Genomic DNA, 16,571 nt, shown 5'->3' with positions numbered 1-16,571 from the left:
GCACCTGTAATCAGTGGCCATCTGTCTTAAGCAGTCACTTTTCTCTACTCCCTTGTATGACCAGTTAGGGCAGGTTTGACTGTATACACTAAATAAACAGTTTTAAAAATGTAAACGCACCTGTAATCAGTGGCCATCTGTCTTAAGCAGTCACTTTTCTCTACTCCCTTGTATGACCAGTTAGGGCAGGTTTGACTGTATACACTAAATAAACAGTTTTAAAAATGTAAACGCACCTGTAATCAGTGGCCATCTGTCTTAAGCAGTCACTTTTCTCTACTCCCTTGTATGACCAGTTAGGGCAGGTTTGACTGTATACACTAAATAAACAGTTTTAAAAATGTAAACGCACCTGTAATCAGTGGCCATCTGTCTTAAGCAGTCACTTTTCTCTACTCCCTTGTATGACCAGTTAGGGCAGGTTTGACTGTATACACTAAATAAACAGTTTTAAAAATGTAAACGCACCTGTAATCAGTGGCCATCTGTCTTAAGCAGTCACTTTTCTCTACTCCCTTGTATGACCAGTTAGGGCAGGTTTGACTGTATACACTAAATAAACAGTTTTAAAAATGTAAACGCACCTGTAATCAGTGGCCATCTGTCTTAAGCAGTCACTTTTCTCTACTCCCTTGTATGACCAGTTAGGGCAGGTTTGACTGTATACACTAAATAAACAGTTTTAAAAATGTAAACGCACCTGTAATCAGTGGCCATCTGTCTTAAGCAGTCACTTTTCTCTACTCCCTTGTATGACCAGTTAGGGCAGGTTTGACTGTATACACTAAATAAACAGTTTTAAAAATGTAAACGCACCTGTAATCAGTGGCCATCTGTCTTAAGCAGTCACTTTTCTCTACTCCCTTGTATGACCAGTTAGGGCAGGTTTGACTGTATACACTAAATAAACAGTTTTAAAAATGTAAACGCACCTGTAATCAGTGGCCATCTGTCTTAAGCAGTCACTTTTCTCTACTCCCTTGTATGACCAGTTAGGGCAGGTTTGACTGTATACACTAAATAAACAGTTTTAAAAATGTAAACGCACCTGTAATCAGTGGCCATCTGTCTTAAGCAGTCACTTTTCTCTACTCCCTTGTATGACCAGTTAGGGCAGGTTTGACTGTATACACTAAATAAACAGTTTTAAAAATGTAAACGCACCTGTAATCAGTGGCCATCTGTCTTAAGCAGTCACTTTTCTCTACTCCCTTGTATGACCAGTTAGGGCAGGTTTGACTGTATACACTAAATAAACAGTTTTAAAAATGTAAACGCACCTGTAATCAGTGGCCATCTGTCTTAAGCAGTCACTTTTCTCTACTCCCTTGTATGACCAGTTAGGGCAGGTTTGACTGTATACACTAAATAAACAGTTTTAAAAATGTAAACGCACCTGTAATCAGTGGCCATCTGTCTTAAGCAGTCACTTTTCTCTACTCCCTTGTATGACCAGTTAGGGCAGGTTTGACTGTATACACTAAATAAACAGTTTTAAAAATGTAAACGCACCTGTAATCAGTGGCCATCTGTCTTAAGCAGTCACTTTTCTCTACTCCCTTGTATGACCAGTTAGGGCAGGTTTGACTGTATACACTAAATAAACAGTTTTAAAAATGTAAACGCACCTGTAATCAGTGGCCATCTGTCTTAAGCAGTCACTTTTCTCTACTCCCTTGTATGACCAGTTAGGGCAGGTTTGACTGTATACACTAAATAAACAGTTTTAAAAATGTAAACGCACCTGTAATCAGTGGCCATCTGTCTTAAGCAGTCACTTTTCTCTACTCCCTTGTATGACCAGTTAGGGCAGGTTTGACTGTATACACTAAATAAACAGTTTTAAAAATGTAAACGCACCTGTAATCAGTGGCCATCTGTCTTAAGCAGTCACTTTTCTCTACTCCCTTGTATGACCAGTTAGGGCAGGTTTGACTGTATACACTAAATAAACAGTTTTAAAAATGTAAACGCACCTGTAATCAGTGGCCATCTGTCTTAAGCAGTCACTTTTCTCTACTCCCTTGTATGACCAGTTAGGGCAGGTTTGACTGTATACACTAAATAAACAGTTTTAAAAATGTAAACGCACCTGTAATCAGTGGCCATCTGTCTTAAGCAGTCACTTTTCTCTACTCCCTTGTATGACCAGTTAGGGCAGGTTTGACTGTATACACTAAATAAACAGTTTTAAAAATGTAAACGCACCTGTAATCAGTGGCCATCTGTCTTAAGCAGTCACTTTTCTCTACTCCCTTGTATGACCAGTTAGGGCAGGTTTGACTGTATACACTAAATAAACAGTTTTAAAAATGTAAACGCACCTGTAATCAGTGGCCATCTGTCTTAAGCAGTCACTTTTCTCTACTCCCTTGTATGACCAGTTAGGGCAGGTTTGACTGTATACACTAAATAAACAGTTTTAAAAATGTAAACGCACCTGTAATCAGTGGCCATCTGTCTTAAGCAGTCACTTTTCTCTACTCCCTTGTATGACCAGTTAGGGCAGGTTTGACTGTATACACTAAATAAACAGTTTTAAAAATGTAAACGCACCTGTAATCAGTGGCCATCTGTCTTAAGCAGTCACTTTTCTCTACTCCCTTGTATGACCAGTTAGGGCAGGTTTGACTGTATACACTAAATAAACAGTTTTAAAAATGTAAACGCACCTGTAATCAGTGGCCATCTGTCTTAAGCAGTCACTTTTCTCTACTCCCTTGTATGACCAGTTAGGGCAGGTTTGACTGTATACACTAAATAAACAGTTTTAAAAATGTAAACGCACCTGTAATCAGTGGCCATCTGTCTTAAGCAGTCACTTTTCTCTACTCCCTTGTATGACCAGTTAGGGCAGGTTTGACTGTATACACTAAATAAACAGTTTTAAAAATGTAAACGCACCTGTAATCAGTGGCCATCTGTCTTAAGCAGTCACTTTTCTCTACTCCCTTGTATGACCAGTTAGGGCAGGTTTGACTGTATACACTAAATAAACAGTTTTAAAAATGTAAACGCACCTGTAATCAGTGGCCATCTGTCTTAAGCAGTCACTTTTCTCTACTCCCTTGTATGACCAGTTAGGGCAGGTTTGACTGTATACACTAAATAAACAGTTTTAAAAATGTAAACGCACCTGTAATCAGTGGCCATCTGTCTTAAGCAGTCACTTTTCTCTACTCCCTTGTATGACCAGTTAGGGCAGGTTTGACTGTATACACTAAATAAACAGTTTTAAAAATGTAAATGCACCTGTAATCAGTGGCCATCTGTCTTAAGCAGTCACTTTTCTCTACTCCCTTGTATGACCAGTTAGGGCAGGTTTGACTGTATACACTAAATAAACAGTTTTAAAAATGTAAACGCACCTGTAATCAGTGGCCATCTGTCTTAAGCAGTCACTTTTCTCTACTCCCTTGTATGACCAGTTAGGGCAGGTTTGACTGTATACACTAAATAAACAGTTTTAAAAATGTAAACGCACCTGTAATCAGTGGCCATCTGTCTTAAGCAGTCACTTTTCTCTACTCCCTTGTATGACCAGTTAGGGCAGGTTTGACTGTATACACTAAATAAACAGTTTTAAAAATGTAAACGCACCTGTAATCAGTGGCCATCTGTCTTAAGCAGTCACTTTTCTCTACTCCCTTGTATGACCAGTTAGGGCAGGTTTGACTGTATACACTAAATAAACAGTTTTAAAAATGTAAACGCACCTGTAATCAGTGGCCATCTGTCTTAAGCAGTCACTTTTCTCTACTCCCTTGTATGACCAGTTAGGGCAGGTTTGACTGTATACACTAAATAAACAGTTTTAAAAATGTAAACGCACCTGTAATCAGTGGCCATCTGTCTTAAGCAGTCACTTTTCTCTACTCCCTTGTATGACCAGTTAGGGCAGGTTTGACTGTATACACTAAATAAACAGTTTTAAAAATGTAAACGCACCTGTAATCAGTGGCCATCTGTCTTAAGCAGTCACTTTTCTCTACTCCCTTGTATGACCAGTTAGGGCAGGTTTGACTGTATACACTAAATAAACAGTTTTAAAAATGTAAACGCACCTGTAATCAGTGGCCATCTGTCTTAAGCAGTCACTTTTCTCTACTCCCTTGTATGACCAGTTAGGGCAGGTTTGACTGTATACACTAAATAAACAGTTTTAAAAATGTAAACGCACCTGTAATCAGTGGCCATCTGTCTTAAGCAGTCACTTTTCTCTACTCCCTTGTATGACCAGTTAGGGCAGGTTTGACTGTATACACTAAATAAACAGTTTTAAAAATGTAAACGCACCTGTAATCAGTGGCCATCTGTCTTAAGCAGTCACTTTTCTCTACTCCCTTGTATGACCAGTTAGGGCAGGTTTGACTGTATACACTAAATAAACAGTTTTAAAAATGTAAACGCACCTGTAATCAGTGGCCATCTGTCTTAAGCAGTCACTTTTCTCTACTCCCTTGTATGACCAGTTAGGGCAGGTTTGACTGTATACACTAAATAAACAGTTTTAAAAATGTAAACGCACCTGTAATCAGTGGCCATCTGTCTTAAGCAGTCACTTTTCTCTACTCCCTTGTATGACCAGTTAGGGCAGGTTTGACTGTATACACTAAATAAACAGTTTTAAAAATGTAAACGCACCTGTAATCAGTGGCCATCTGTCTTAAGCAGTCACTTTTCTCTACTCCCTTGTATGACCAGTTAGGGCAGGTTTGACTGTATACACTAAATAAACAGTTTTAAAAATGTAAACGCACCTGTAATCAGTGGCCATCTGTCTTAAGCAGTCACTTTTCTCTACTCCCTTGTATGACCAGTTAGGGCAGGTTTGACTGTATACACTAAATAAACAGTTTTAAAAATGTAAACGCACCTGTAATCAGTGGCCATCTGTCTTAAGCAGTCACTTTTCTCTACTCCCTTGTATGACCAGTTAGGGCAGGTTTGACTGTATACACTAAATAAACAGTTTTAAAAATGTAAACGCACCTGTAATCAGTGGCCATCTGTCTTAAGCAGTCACTTTTCTCTACTCCCTTGTATGACCAGTTAGGGCAGGTTTGACTGTATACACTAAATAAACAGTTTTAAAAATGTAAATGCACCTGTAATCAGTGGCCATCTGTCTTAAGCAGTCACTTTTCTCTACTCCCTTGTATGACCAGTTAGGGCAGGTTTGACTGTATACACTAAATAAACAGTTTTAAAAATGTAAACGCACCTGTAATCAGTGGCCATCTGTCTTAAGCAGTCACTTTTCTCTACTCCCTTGTATGACCAGTTAGGGCAGGTTTGACTGTATACACTAAATAAACAGTTTTAAAAATGTAAACGCACCTGTAATCAGTGGCCATCTGTCTTAAGCAGTCACTTTTCTCTACTCCCTTGTATGACCAGTTAGGGCAGGTTTGACTGTATACACTAAATAAACAGTTTTAAAAATGTAAATGCACCTGTAATCAGTGGCCATCTGTCTTAAGCAGTCACTTTTCTCTACTCCCTTGTATGACCAGTTAGGGCAGGTTTGACTGTATACACTAAATAAACAGTTTTAAAAATGTAAACGCACCTGTAATCAGTGGCCATCTGTCTTAAGCAGTCACTTTTCTCTACTCCCTTGTATGACCAGTTAGGGCAGGTTTGACTGTATACACTAAATAAACAGTTTTAAAAATGTAAATGCACCTGTAATCAGTGGCCATCTGTCTTAAGCAGTCACTTTTCTCTACTCCCTTGTATGACCAGTTAGGGCAGGTTTGACTGTATACACTAAATAAACAGTTTTAAAAATGTAAACGCACCTGTAATCAGTGGCCATCTGTCTTAAGCAGTCACTTTTCTCTACTCCCTTGTATGACCAGTTAGGGCAGGTTTGACTGTATACACTAAATAAACAGTTTTAAAAATGTAAATGCACCTGTAATCAGTGGCCATCTGTCTTAAGCAGTCACTTTTCTCTACTCCCTTGTATGACCAGTTAGGGCAGGTTTGACTGTATACGCTAAATAAACAGTTTTAAAAATGTAAACGCACCTGTAATCAGTGGCCATCTGTCTTAAGCAGTCACTTTTCTCTACTCCCTTGTATGACCAGTTAGGGCAGGTTTGACTGTATACGCTAAATAAACATAGTTTTAAAAATGTACTGAAGGAATACTCAATTACCCTTTTTTTCCTCAGAATTATTTGATATTTTTTACAGTTTCTGAAGTGGAAACTAAAGAGGAAGTAACAGAAGCCAAGCCGGAACCAATGAAATCATCTGTTACAGCTAGTGAACCAATCAAAACAGATGACAGTGAATCACAGAAAGTTTCAGTTGCTGATTCAGAGCTACCGGAAGTGTTTTCACCAAAACCCGATGAAACTGTAACCAGTGATGTGTTCAGGTACGCAGATGATAGCATGAAACAAGTAGCAGAAAACGTCGTATCCAAGGCGATGGAAGAAGCCATGCACTCACCAGAACTCGCAGACACATGTGGAACGTAATCAGGACTTGAAATTTACTGGATAATGCTAGACTAAGACTTGTTTTCGAGTTTTGTGACCTGACATTTTTAACAAAAACATTTAAATTAAAGCCTCAGCGTTTTTTAGTTTCCAAGGTTGTGGTGTATTCAGTCCTTATTTTTAGTTTAAAGCTTTGCTTATGTTTTGAAAAGAATTTTTTTTTTTCATTTAACTTAAGTAAATATAATAGTTTTTGCGATTGATTTTAGTTATGAGCAATGATATCTCCTAACAGTTTCTTTTTTAAAACCATCAACCTGCATGCTATATAAAAAGAGAAGAATTTTCAATTGTCTACCAGTAACTAAAATTGGAACCATTTGAATTTGCTGTGTATTTTAATTGAAAGCTTAAGTTAAACATGTTGCGTGAATAATTTTGTTTTGTTTTTTTTGCACAATATGAAGTAACTGACTGAGTTTAATTAACTTTAAAGGTTTTGTATTCATTGTTTGATATTATGAAGTAATCAGAGCCGTACCCTGATCAAAATCTTGGGGGGGGGGGGGGGGGGGCACTACTTTTTATAAACAAATGAAACACTATACAAATTAAAGCCTGAGATGTGTATGCTATTTTCTGGAGTAAAAAAAAGTGAGATTTTCAGGAGGGCAACTGCCCCCCCCCCCCCCCCCCCCCTCCCATCTGGAGGGTATGGCTCTGGTAATTAGTTTTTATTTTTGTGGGTTTGTATTGTGTTTTTTTCTCTCTCTTTTTTAAAAATAGATTTTACGGCCATACAACCAGAGATTAATTATAATTCTGGGGCCAGTTGTTCAAAAGTTAATTAACTCAATTATAGTGGCAAAGAGATATTTTCAAAACCAACGACTGAATCAGTACAACTAATAATTGTAAAGAGATATTTTCAAAACCAATGACTGAATCAGTCCAAATAATAATTGTAAAGAGATATTTTCAAAACCAAGGACTGAATCAGTCCAACTAATAATTGTAAAGAGATATTTCCAAAACCAACGACTGAATCAGTCCAACTAATAATTGTAAAGAGATATTTTCAAAACCAATGACTGAATCAGTACAACTAATAATTGTAAAGAGATATTTTCAAAACCAACGACTGAATCAGTCCAACTAATAATTGTAAAGAGATATTTTCAAAACCAATGACTGAATCAGTCCAACTAATAATTGTAAAGAGATATTTTCAAAACCAACGACTGAATCAGTCCAACTAATAATTGTAAAGAGATATTTTCAAAACCAACGACTGAATCAGTCCAAATAATAATTGTAAAGAGATATTTTCAAAACCAACGACTGAATCAGTCCAACTAATAATTGAAAACATAAAGTTGAAACTTGATTTAAAACAATCAAAGGTATCCATACACAATCAAATATAAAGTTTATTTTGTATTTCTGCGAAAATAATTAAAATTGAAATATTACACTAACTCAGGGTTAATTTACCTGTGCTTTGAACAATGGGGCCCTGGTTTTTAAAATATGTGTATATTATTTATAGTATATATATATATGATATATATGATACCATGTGTGTGTGCAGTAAGTGTGTATAGCCATATTATTTTATTTTCATGTGAATTAACATGATTTACCACTTAAAATTAGCCATTATTTTTAACTTAAGTTGTTAAATATCCATTTTTAAGTACCGTGTATCCTTGAAATGATCTGTCAGTTTGGTTGTACTTGCAGAACTGTGATTTGTTGTGATCTGTAAAACACTATGCAAATTTAAAAAACTGTTTGTGATGTGATTTTTCGTGAAAAGAGTCTAAAGAAAGTTTCAGTGAAGTGTACAGAGGTAGTATTTGTAAAATAGTACAAAATACCAACATATTTATTTGTATATTTATTATTTATTTGTTTATCTTAAATTACTTAACAGTATTACAAGATATTTGCAGTCATGTTGTTAGGGATTGTTGCAATATTTTTCTCTATGCATATTTTGACAAAAAAACCCAGTTAATTTTCAGATGGGTAATAATATTAATTATTCAAACTACGCGTAGATCCAAGAAAGTTGGTTATTGGGGATTATTTATTTATTTAATCAATTAATTATTATTTATTTATTTATTTTTGTTTTTTCGTTTCTTCTTTCTTTATTTGATTTAGCAGTTAGAAATAGTCAGAACTTGTGTTTGCTAGTTAAATAATTACATATTTAAAATGTTGACAAGTTATGAACCATAACGAAGTTTATTTATCTGATAAAACAGCTGTTCTATAATATTTACATTGTTGTCTCCCTTGAGTGCTACTCTCCAATAAATTCAGTTGAACAATATTATTATGTTGTGTTTGATGATAATTTATCGGTAGTTACATCCAGAGGCATTTGCAAGAATATTCAGAAACGGGAACCTATATACTGTAAATCATAAAATATTATTGATCTTATAATTTATCGAAATCCAAATAAGTGACATATTAGCGACATAGAACTTCAGTGAGGTCATCGTATCAGAAACTAGGAAAAGAATAACCTAAGTTGTAGGATCAGCTGAAATAATGTTTTTGACCAACCTTGACATTATGCAGCTTATAGACATCTTGAATTGAGTAGAAAATTGCAGTAATGTGCATGCTAACTAACTATTGTTGTTTGATATCCTTTTGGTTTAATCAATAGTATGTAACCCCCTTCATAATCCATTCCTTGATGTGGTGAGGGGACTTGTATGTCTCAGTGACCCAGAGAGCTATGCCAGCAGGAGCTTTGGCTTCTGTTAGGGACACCCAAGCTGGACTGGTCAATGGGTAGAGGCTAGACTGATATGGACTAAGGTTGAGGTAACCCTAACAGAAACCTCAAGTGCTGAAGTCAGAGGTATTGGGCCGCGTGGTGCACTCTAATAGACCACAATACCATACATCAACATCTATTATGACTACATTTCTGAAGCCAACAAACAAACGAAAAGAAGAAGAAGAAAAAACTCGCACAAATGTGTTTTTTTTTTTTTTTTAAGTCTGTTGTATGTCTCTTTAAATTTAGCGTCATGAAATATTAGCGTATTGTATGACCTCGCTAAACTCACAAACATTTTATGTTAGCTAACATTTCCTGATTTACAGTATTACCTAAAATGTAAAGCTAACAAGTTGCATATACTTTGACTGATGAATATACATCCCAAAACAATCCAGGTCCAGATTGGGGGGGGGGGGGGGGGGGGGGAGGGGGGATGCCCCACTCCACCCCACCCCTCTGGACATACATGTTTGCAGTCTGATACATATAGAAAATCAGGTTTTTATGTTTTGATAACATGGTTATATGGCAAAGTTTAGATAACAGTGTAACAGTTGAGCTTTAGCGAGTTTGTTACACCATTTTCGAACTGAATCAAATAACCACGATATCAAAACATAGTAACCTGATTTTTGGTATATCATGCATCCCCTTTTAAGTTATATTTTTGTTTTATATTTCAGTCAAAATTTGTATAGAAACTTAGTAATTCATGTAGAAACTACTAGCAGATGTCTGATAATAACAGGTGCCTAAAACCGTATTGGGAATGGCATAGCCAGCCAAAAAGTTATGCGTTTCCAAATTTTAAATGAAATGCTATTTTTCTGCGAAAATAAATGCAAGTGTATGCGTGACATGAAGATCTACATCACTGGCTGGTAGTAACTGTGGCATCAGACGCTGTTCCAATATAAATGTAAATTCAGTTTATCAAGATCAGGTATTAAATCAGTTTCATACCTCGATCTATGCACAGAGATTCAGAGTGACACGGGCCTCCTAACTAAATTTTGTTTTGTTTAACGACACCACTTGAGCACATTGATTAATTAATCATCGGCTATTGGATGTCAAACATTTGGTCATTCTGACACGTAGTCATCAGAGGAAACCCACTACATTTTTCCTAATGCAGCAATGGATCTTTTATATGCACATACCACAGCCTTTGACCAGTTGTGGTGCACTGGTTGGAGCCTCCTAACTAAACTGTATGACAAAAGGGATGACTTCAATTTTCCCTTTATGTGGAGCAATATACCTTCTGCTCTTGGTGTCTGTATATGACCTTAGGGCATGCTCTGCCTCACTGTGTGCAGATTTCAAACAATGCCATATCATTTTGGCACAGAAGTTGTTCCACCAGGGTTATGATGTCCAGGGACTCCTGAGAGCATTCAAAATATTTTAATGTAAATGTTTGGATGCTAAATACGATTGATCACTGATCAAAAAGATGGCTGATGCTATTCCATAGTTTGAATTTGTGCATACTGTTTTCATCTCCTTGGTGAAACTCGTCATTTTAGATGAAGTGACGAACTTGACAGCTGTGGTGGCAGTACTCGTGACGGATGACACCGGTGGGGTAGGATATACTCACCTTTCACGAACACCTGATCAATATCATCACTGTTTTGTCAGTGATTCATGAGTGCATGACTTCACAGCTGTATGTATTCCAATCAGTTCTGTCCTGTGCTGTAGTCCAGTGGTAAAACGTTCGCTTGATGGGCGGTCAGTTTAGGATCGATCCCCGTCGGTGGCCCCACTGGACTATTTCTCGTTCCAGCCAGTGCTCAACGACTGGTGTAACAAAGGCCATGGTATGTACTATCCTGTCTTTGGGATGGTGCATGTAAAAGATCCTTTGCTGGTAATGGAAAAGAGTAGCCCATGAAGTGGCGACAGCGGGTTTCCTCTCTGTATATCTGTGTAGTCCTTAACTGTATGTCTGACGTCATATAACTGTAAATAAAATGTGTTGAGTGTGTCGTTAAATGAAAAATTTCCTTCCTTCCTGTCCTGTGCTAGTTTTGATTGAGTAAATCTAGCCTGGGGGTGACAGTCCTTGAGCAGTGCAGGTAGGATGTATGGTCCAGTATTGGATCTCCTCGGGAGTGACTGTCCTCCTAAAGACGAGGCACTAGATGGAGATTAACTGAATCAACCACTGTTTTGACAAATGCCAATTTGACTCTGCATTGTGCAGAGAAATGGGGCCCAATTCACAAAGCTCTCTTAGGCTCTGCTAGACAACAAAGTATTCTCTTTACAAGTCTTTTACCACTGCACTGCAAGATCGCAAAGTTGCGAGAGTTTAGTGAATTAGGCCCTAGGTCTTGATTATGGATAACGGTTTTGTTGTTCAGATTTATGCATTAGAGGGCATTTCATTTCAACTTATTTTCGTGCTTATATCCAATTAAGGTTCAAGCACGCTGTCCTGGGCACACACCTCAGCTATCTGGGCTGTCTGTCCAGGACAGTAGGTTAATTGTTAGTTGGTTAGTAGTTAGTGAGAGAGAAGAGGGTGTATTGGCCTTACACCTACCCATTGAGCCCTTAAGAACTCGCTCTGGGTTGGAGCCGGTACCGGGCTGCGAACCTGTACCTACCAGCCTGTAGTCCGATGGCTTAACCACTACGCCACCGAGGCCGGTCATTAGAGGGCAATCAATTTCGGTTGTGTCTCCTTTCATTTTATGACATGGCTTTGACAACCGGGCAGCCAATCATGTCTTTAAATCAATAACACACCTTATTGGTATGTGTTATCATAAATAAGGTATGATGTTCTTACCAATGAGAGTGTAAGAAAATAATCTGCTACCACTGAGACCCTGCATTTGTCTGGATTTAAAAAAAACAATTAACATGGGTATTAAATCAGCTGGGATGGGGGGTGGGACGGGTGTTCATTGATGTTCCAACTCTGAAAATAATGCATCCCTTACTTGAAAATCAAATTGATAAATAGCCTCGCTTCCACCCCTCCCCCCCCCCCCCCCCCCCCACACACACACACATATGGCAGTTATGATTAAGTATAGATCAGGTCAGGTCATAGGTTTTAACGTGCACATTCAGAGCAAGCTGATGTAACACACGCCTGTCATGCAAGGCGCGGGTGTCGACATTCGCTGGCTCCTCCGTCCAAGACAGGAAAGATTTGGGGTGGGTTTGTAAATGCCCCGTAGGATTAAAGTCAAATAGAAAATGTTGACTAATTTCTTGAAGGTAATTTTGACGCATAATGTAGAACGGTTCATCGAAATTGAAAGTTAGCTGTTTGCTGGAACCTTTTGGGATTGGTTAAATACAGAACAAACATCATATTAATATTGTAAACAATGTACAACAACGCACGTATACATCAGTTTAATCAGCTTTTATCAGAAATCCTGAAAATTGCATATGATGATATATGTCAACATTTGTATCTCCGCCAAGGTGTTGTGCCCAGACCTCTTCTCCCTTGTTTAAATGAATCATCTCTGCTACGGTACTGGACTGATAGCTATCTTCTCCTGCAACGGCTTCGTTAACAATCGTGCCTTGTTTCATCAGAAAGAGAGAGACGTGCTGCCCTGGTTTCGAGAATACCTGGAGAAAGAACAGATATATCCCGTTGACCGGGGCTCTAAATATGCCAGATCCGCTGTTGTAGCCGCTGCCAATGTTGACATCGACTTTGTTAAACCGGACGGTGCTGTGAGTGAGGATGTGGAGGTCGCGGCTGATTTCAGCGTGAAAAGCCACGACCACATCCTTTGCAACTGAACGAATAGAAAATAATCTTAATCAATTGCCTTTGAAATAGAGAATATAGTGTAGTTATGGCAACAGGTGTGTAAAATAAATAAATAAATATAATTTGTAAAACAAAGAATAAATTACCTTTTGCTTTCAGGGAATCAACCTCTGTTTGAAGCTGAAGATTTTTAGCTGTGAGGTTCATTAATTTCGTGGTCACTTCCTTCGCAAACTTTTGAAAAGTAATATCAGTGTTCTGGTCAGTTATTATAAAACAGAGAACTTTCGGAGTGTAGAAAATAAGACTTGTGAACACTAACAGCCATACAGTTTGCAGGGACATATTTGCGTCCTTCCAAGAAAACAAAAAATTCTCAATAACTAGGACAGATAATCGCAACATGGGAAACACCATATTGATATGTGTTGGGTGTGTGGGTTTTTGTTGGGGGTTTTGGGGTGGGGTTTTTTAATCTCTTCCTGTCCTTATCAACTGGTTGTGTCAACGTAAACTTGATATTTCTATTGTATACTATTTTCATTTACTATTTAACATATACTATAGAAATGACTAACGGCAACAAGGGGGTCTTTTTATACAAGTACTTTCTCACTGGGGCTGGACGTAGCTGGTAAGTTTCATGAAAAGTAGGTCTTGGTGACCTAGATATGGTATGCGACAAACCATCATACCAATTTGTACATGCATGCAAGGTTTGATGATCCTTTATGAATTGATAAGGGACATATGGCCTGGACATGGACTTTCTTTAATGAGCAGTGATGTGTGTAAAGTAGGTCATGGTGAACTAATTATGGTACGTGACACGCCACTATCCCAAGTTGCGTAGGCGTACGAGCTCCCATTTTTGTAGGGGTTCGGGCTGGCTTTTGCCTGAATTAAACGAAATTGCCCAAATCTGTATAACAACATTTATTCATATTAGCATCACTACAAAACAGCTAAGCTGCTATACAGGGTTGTAAACGAATTACTACGCATTTTACATGGATTACAACTAATTTTGAGGGTAGAATGATGGAAATATATTGTAAAAAGGTCTCAGGTTAGCACAATTTTCCAGAAAATCTGTAAAATATTTGCTCGAATTTGAGGTTTTCTTCAGCACTAGGCAGGGGCGTCGGAAGTGTACCACTTTTTGGGACAGGAACGTTTTTTCTCTCTTCCTACGGCGCTCGCATAGTACAGATCTCATCATATACATTGCTTTCATGGCCTACCAACTTTTAATTGCTTCTGACGCTCCTATCGCGTGTGTGTGTGTGTGTGTGTGTGTGTGTGTGTGTGTGTGTGTTTGTGTGTCGGGGGGGGGGGGGGAGTTGTACTTGCATAAAAGGTTTGATGATCCTATGTGAACTGAGAAGAATGATGATGTCCCGAAACTAAAATTAATAGATTTTCGGGATTTGTTTCTCAATCCAAGGTAAGTTCTATTATAGATGTCGCAAGCTAGGATGGAGTGTGACTTATGTTCATTGCCTCCAATTCAGAAGATAATGCATCCCCAACTTGAAAATCAACTTAATAAGCCTACACAGCTTCTCTCTCCCCCCCCCCCCCCCCCTTTTCTGTTATCTTCTGATACCTATGATTAAATGTTGAACAAACGTTAAATGGACATTCCTGAATTTGCTGCAATGTTTAAGGTGTTATCGACTAACAGATACTTTTTACCGATTGTAATTACATATTAAATAAAATTTTCTGCATGAAATATTGGTGGCTGCATATTAAACGTGTTTCTGATCGTTCTAATATTTGTACTAGGTTAAATTTCATTTTATTTTCTAAAAAACCATGTTCGTACGTACGAAATTGTTTGAAGACAAAATCCAGTTTGGGTTTCTTACAAATATTAAGACGACCAGAAACACATTGAATACACAGACACTGATATTCTAAACAAGAAAATATATTTATCATGTAAGTTTAATCGTAGAAATATTTTATTAGTCGGAAACATCTTACAATGCAGCAAACTCAGGAATGTCCCTTTAATATTGTAAACAGCGTACGACAGCATGTACACACCAGTTTAATCGGCCTTTAGCAAAAATCCCGAAAAGTGTACATGAATACTTTTGTCAAGACTCGTGTCTCCGACAAAATGTTGTGCCCAGACCTCTTCTCCCTTGTTTAAATTAATCATCTCTGCCACGGTATTGGACTGATAGCCATCTACTCCCGCAACGGCTTCATTAACAACCGTACCTTGTTTTAACAGACTAAGAACAAGGGATTTTCCTGGGACCGAGTACACCTGGAGAAAGAACAGATATACCCCGCTGACCGGGGCTCGAAACATGCCAGATCCGCTGTTGTAACCGCTGCCAATGTTGACGTCGACTTTGTTAAACCGGACGTTGCTGTGAGTGGGGATAGTGGTCGCCCCGCTGATTTCAGCGTGAAAAACCACGACGACATCCTTCGCAGCTATATAAATAGAAAATAACTTATTAGTCTGTCAGTTTCTATGACTATTCTCTCTCTCTCTCTCTCTCTCTCTCTCTCTCTCTCTCTCTCTCTCTCTCTCTCTCTCTCTCTCTCTCTCTCTCTCTCTCTCTCTGTCTCTGTGTGTGTGTGTGTGTGTTTATCTAAGGGAAGTTAAATATATATCCCCGAGAGACGGAGAAATAGAAAGAATGAAAAAGGAAAATGAGTGTTCAAGTGGTTATATTAGCTAGTAAACAAACAGCTATCACTCTCAATTTCGGGAGTGATTATTTCATTGGCCAGTGTATAGCTCTAGTAGGCCTACTTTTTGGCATCGAGTAAGCGTTCAAGCACGCATAACGTGGACACATTTTTTTTTATACTTCGCCGGAGTTCTTTGGTGTCTTGGTCAGTCATCACCGTGGAGCATCCAACAGAATGCCTTTAAGTTTAAATCGATCTCCTATACGTGTGATATTGTTGTCTGATACCAAAAATATCACAGTGTTTTCTCCATCGTGTGTGTAAAATAAATAGTTGAATATAATTTATAAAACAAAGAAAAGAAATTACCTTTTGCTTTCAGGGAATCAACCTCTGTTTGAAGCTGAATTAATTTCGTGGTTACTTCCTTCGCAAACTGTTGAAAAGTAATATCAGTGTTCTGGTCAGTTATTATAAAACAGAGAACTTTCGGAGGTGTAGAAAATAAGACTTGTGAACATGAACAGCCATACAGTTTGCAGGGACATATTTGCGTCCTTCCAAGAAAACCAAAAATTCTCAATAACTAGGACAGATAATCGCAACATGGGAAACACTATATTGATATTTAATCTCTCTTCCTGTCCTTATCAACTGGTTGTGTCAACGTAAACTTGATATTTCTATTGTATACTATTTTCATGTACTATTTAACATATACTATAGAAATGACTAATGGCAACAAGGGGGTCTTTTTATACAAGCACTTTCTCATTGGGGCTGGACGTAGCTCAGTGATAATGCGTCCGCCTGATGCGCGATCGTTCTCGGATCGAACCCCGTCGGTGAGCCCATTGGGTTATTTCTCGTTCTAGCCCAGTGCACCACA

At 38.1% G+C, this 16,571-nt stretch overlaps 3 protein-coding genes across 3 annotated transcripts in view; 1 reads left to right on the top strand and 2 right to left on the bottom strand.

Annotated features, from left to right (window-relative positions):
• Positions 1–7,042, top strand: part of LOC121387747 (obscurin-like) — a 48,890-nt gene extending 41,848 nt beyond the window's left edge. Inside the window, exon 25 of the mRNA XM_041518948.1 lies at positions 6,205–7,042. Coding sequence (XP_041374882.1) covers positions 6,205–6,494 — 290 coding nt within the window. The 3' untranslated portion in view covers positions 6,495–7,042. The remainder of the gene's footprint in view (positions 1–6,204) is intronic.
• A 3,531-nt stretch (positions 7,043–10,573) lies between these two features.
• Positions 10,574–13,366, bottom strand: LOC121387609. The gene is made up of 3 exons (XM_041518769.1): positions 13,168–13,366; positions 12,874–13,046; positions 10,574–10,654 (listed from the first exon to the last, which is right to left on the bottom strand). The coding sequence occupies exons 1-3, from the start codon at positions 13,364–13,366 to the stop codon at positions 10,574–10,576; spliced, it is 453 nt and encodes a 150-aa protein (XP_041374703.1).
• A 1,698-nt stretch (positions 13,367–15,064) lies between these two features.
• The window catches only part of LOC121387607 (multimerin-2-like), a 4,039-nt gene continuing 2,532 nt past the window's right edge, over positions 15,065–16,571 (bottom strand). The window contains exons 2-3 of the mRNA XM_041518767.1: positions 16,052–16,268; positions 15,065–15,478 (exon numbers count right to left, since the gene is read on the bottom strand). Coding sequence (XP_041374701.1) covers positions 15,081–15,478; positions 16,052–16,268 — 615 coding nt within the window. The 3' untranslated portion in view covers positions 15,065–15,080. The remainder of the gene's footprint in view (positions 15,479–16,051; positions 16,269–16,571) is intronic.

Source organism: Gigantopelta aegis, chromosome 13, assembly GCF_016097555.1.
Source record: "Gigantopelta aegis isolate Gae_Host chromosome 13, Gae_host_genome, whole genome shotgun sequence".
Classification (NCBI taxonomy): domain Eukaryota; kingdom Metazoa; phylum Mollusca; class Gastropoda; order Neomphalida; family Peltospiridae; genus Gigantopelta; species Gigantopelta aegis.
This window is presented reverse-complemented; position numbering and strand designations above follow the sequence as displayed.

What these genes read in the sequence shown, in the direction of transcription:
- LOC121387609 (XM_041518769.1), bottom strand. Translation starts at nt 13,366, where the DNA reads ATGTCCCTGCAAACTGTATGGCTGTTAGTGTTCACAAGTCTTATTTTC. An exon ending in TGATTCCCTGAAAGCAAAAG is followed by an intron (nt 13,047 to 13,167) that starts GTAATTTATTCT and finishes CTATTCGTTCAG; the next exon opens with TTGCAAAGGATGTGGTCGTG. An exon ending in TATATCTGTTCTTTCTCCAG is followed by an intron (nt 10,655 to 12,873) that starts GTATTCTCGAAA and finishes GAATGCTCTCAG; the next exon opens with GAGTCCCTGGACATCATAAC.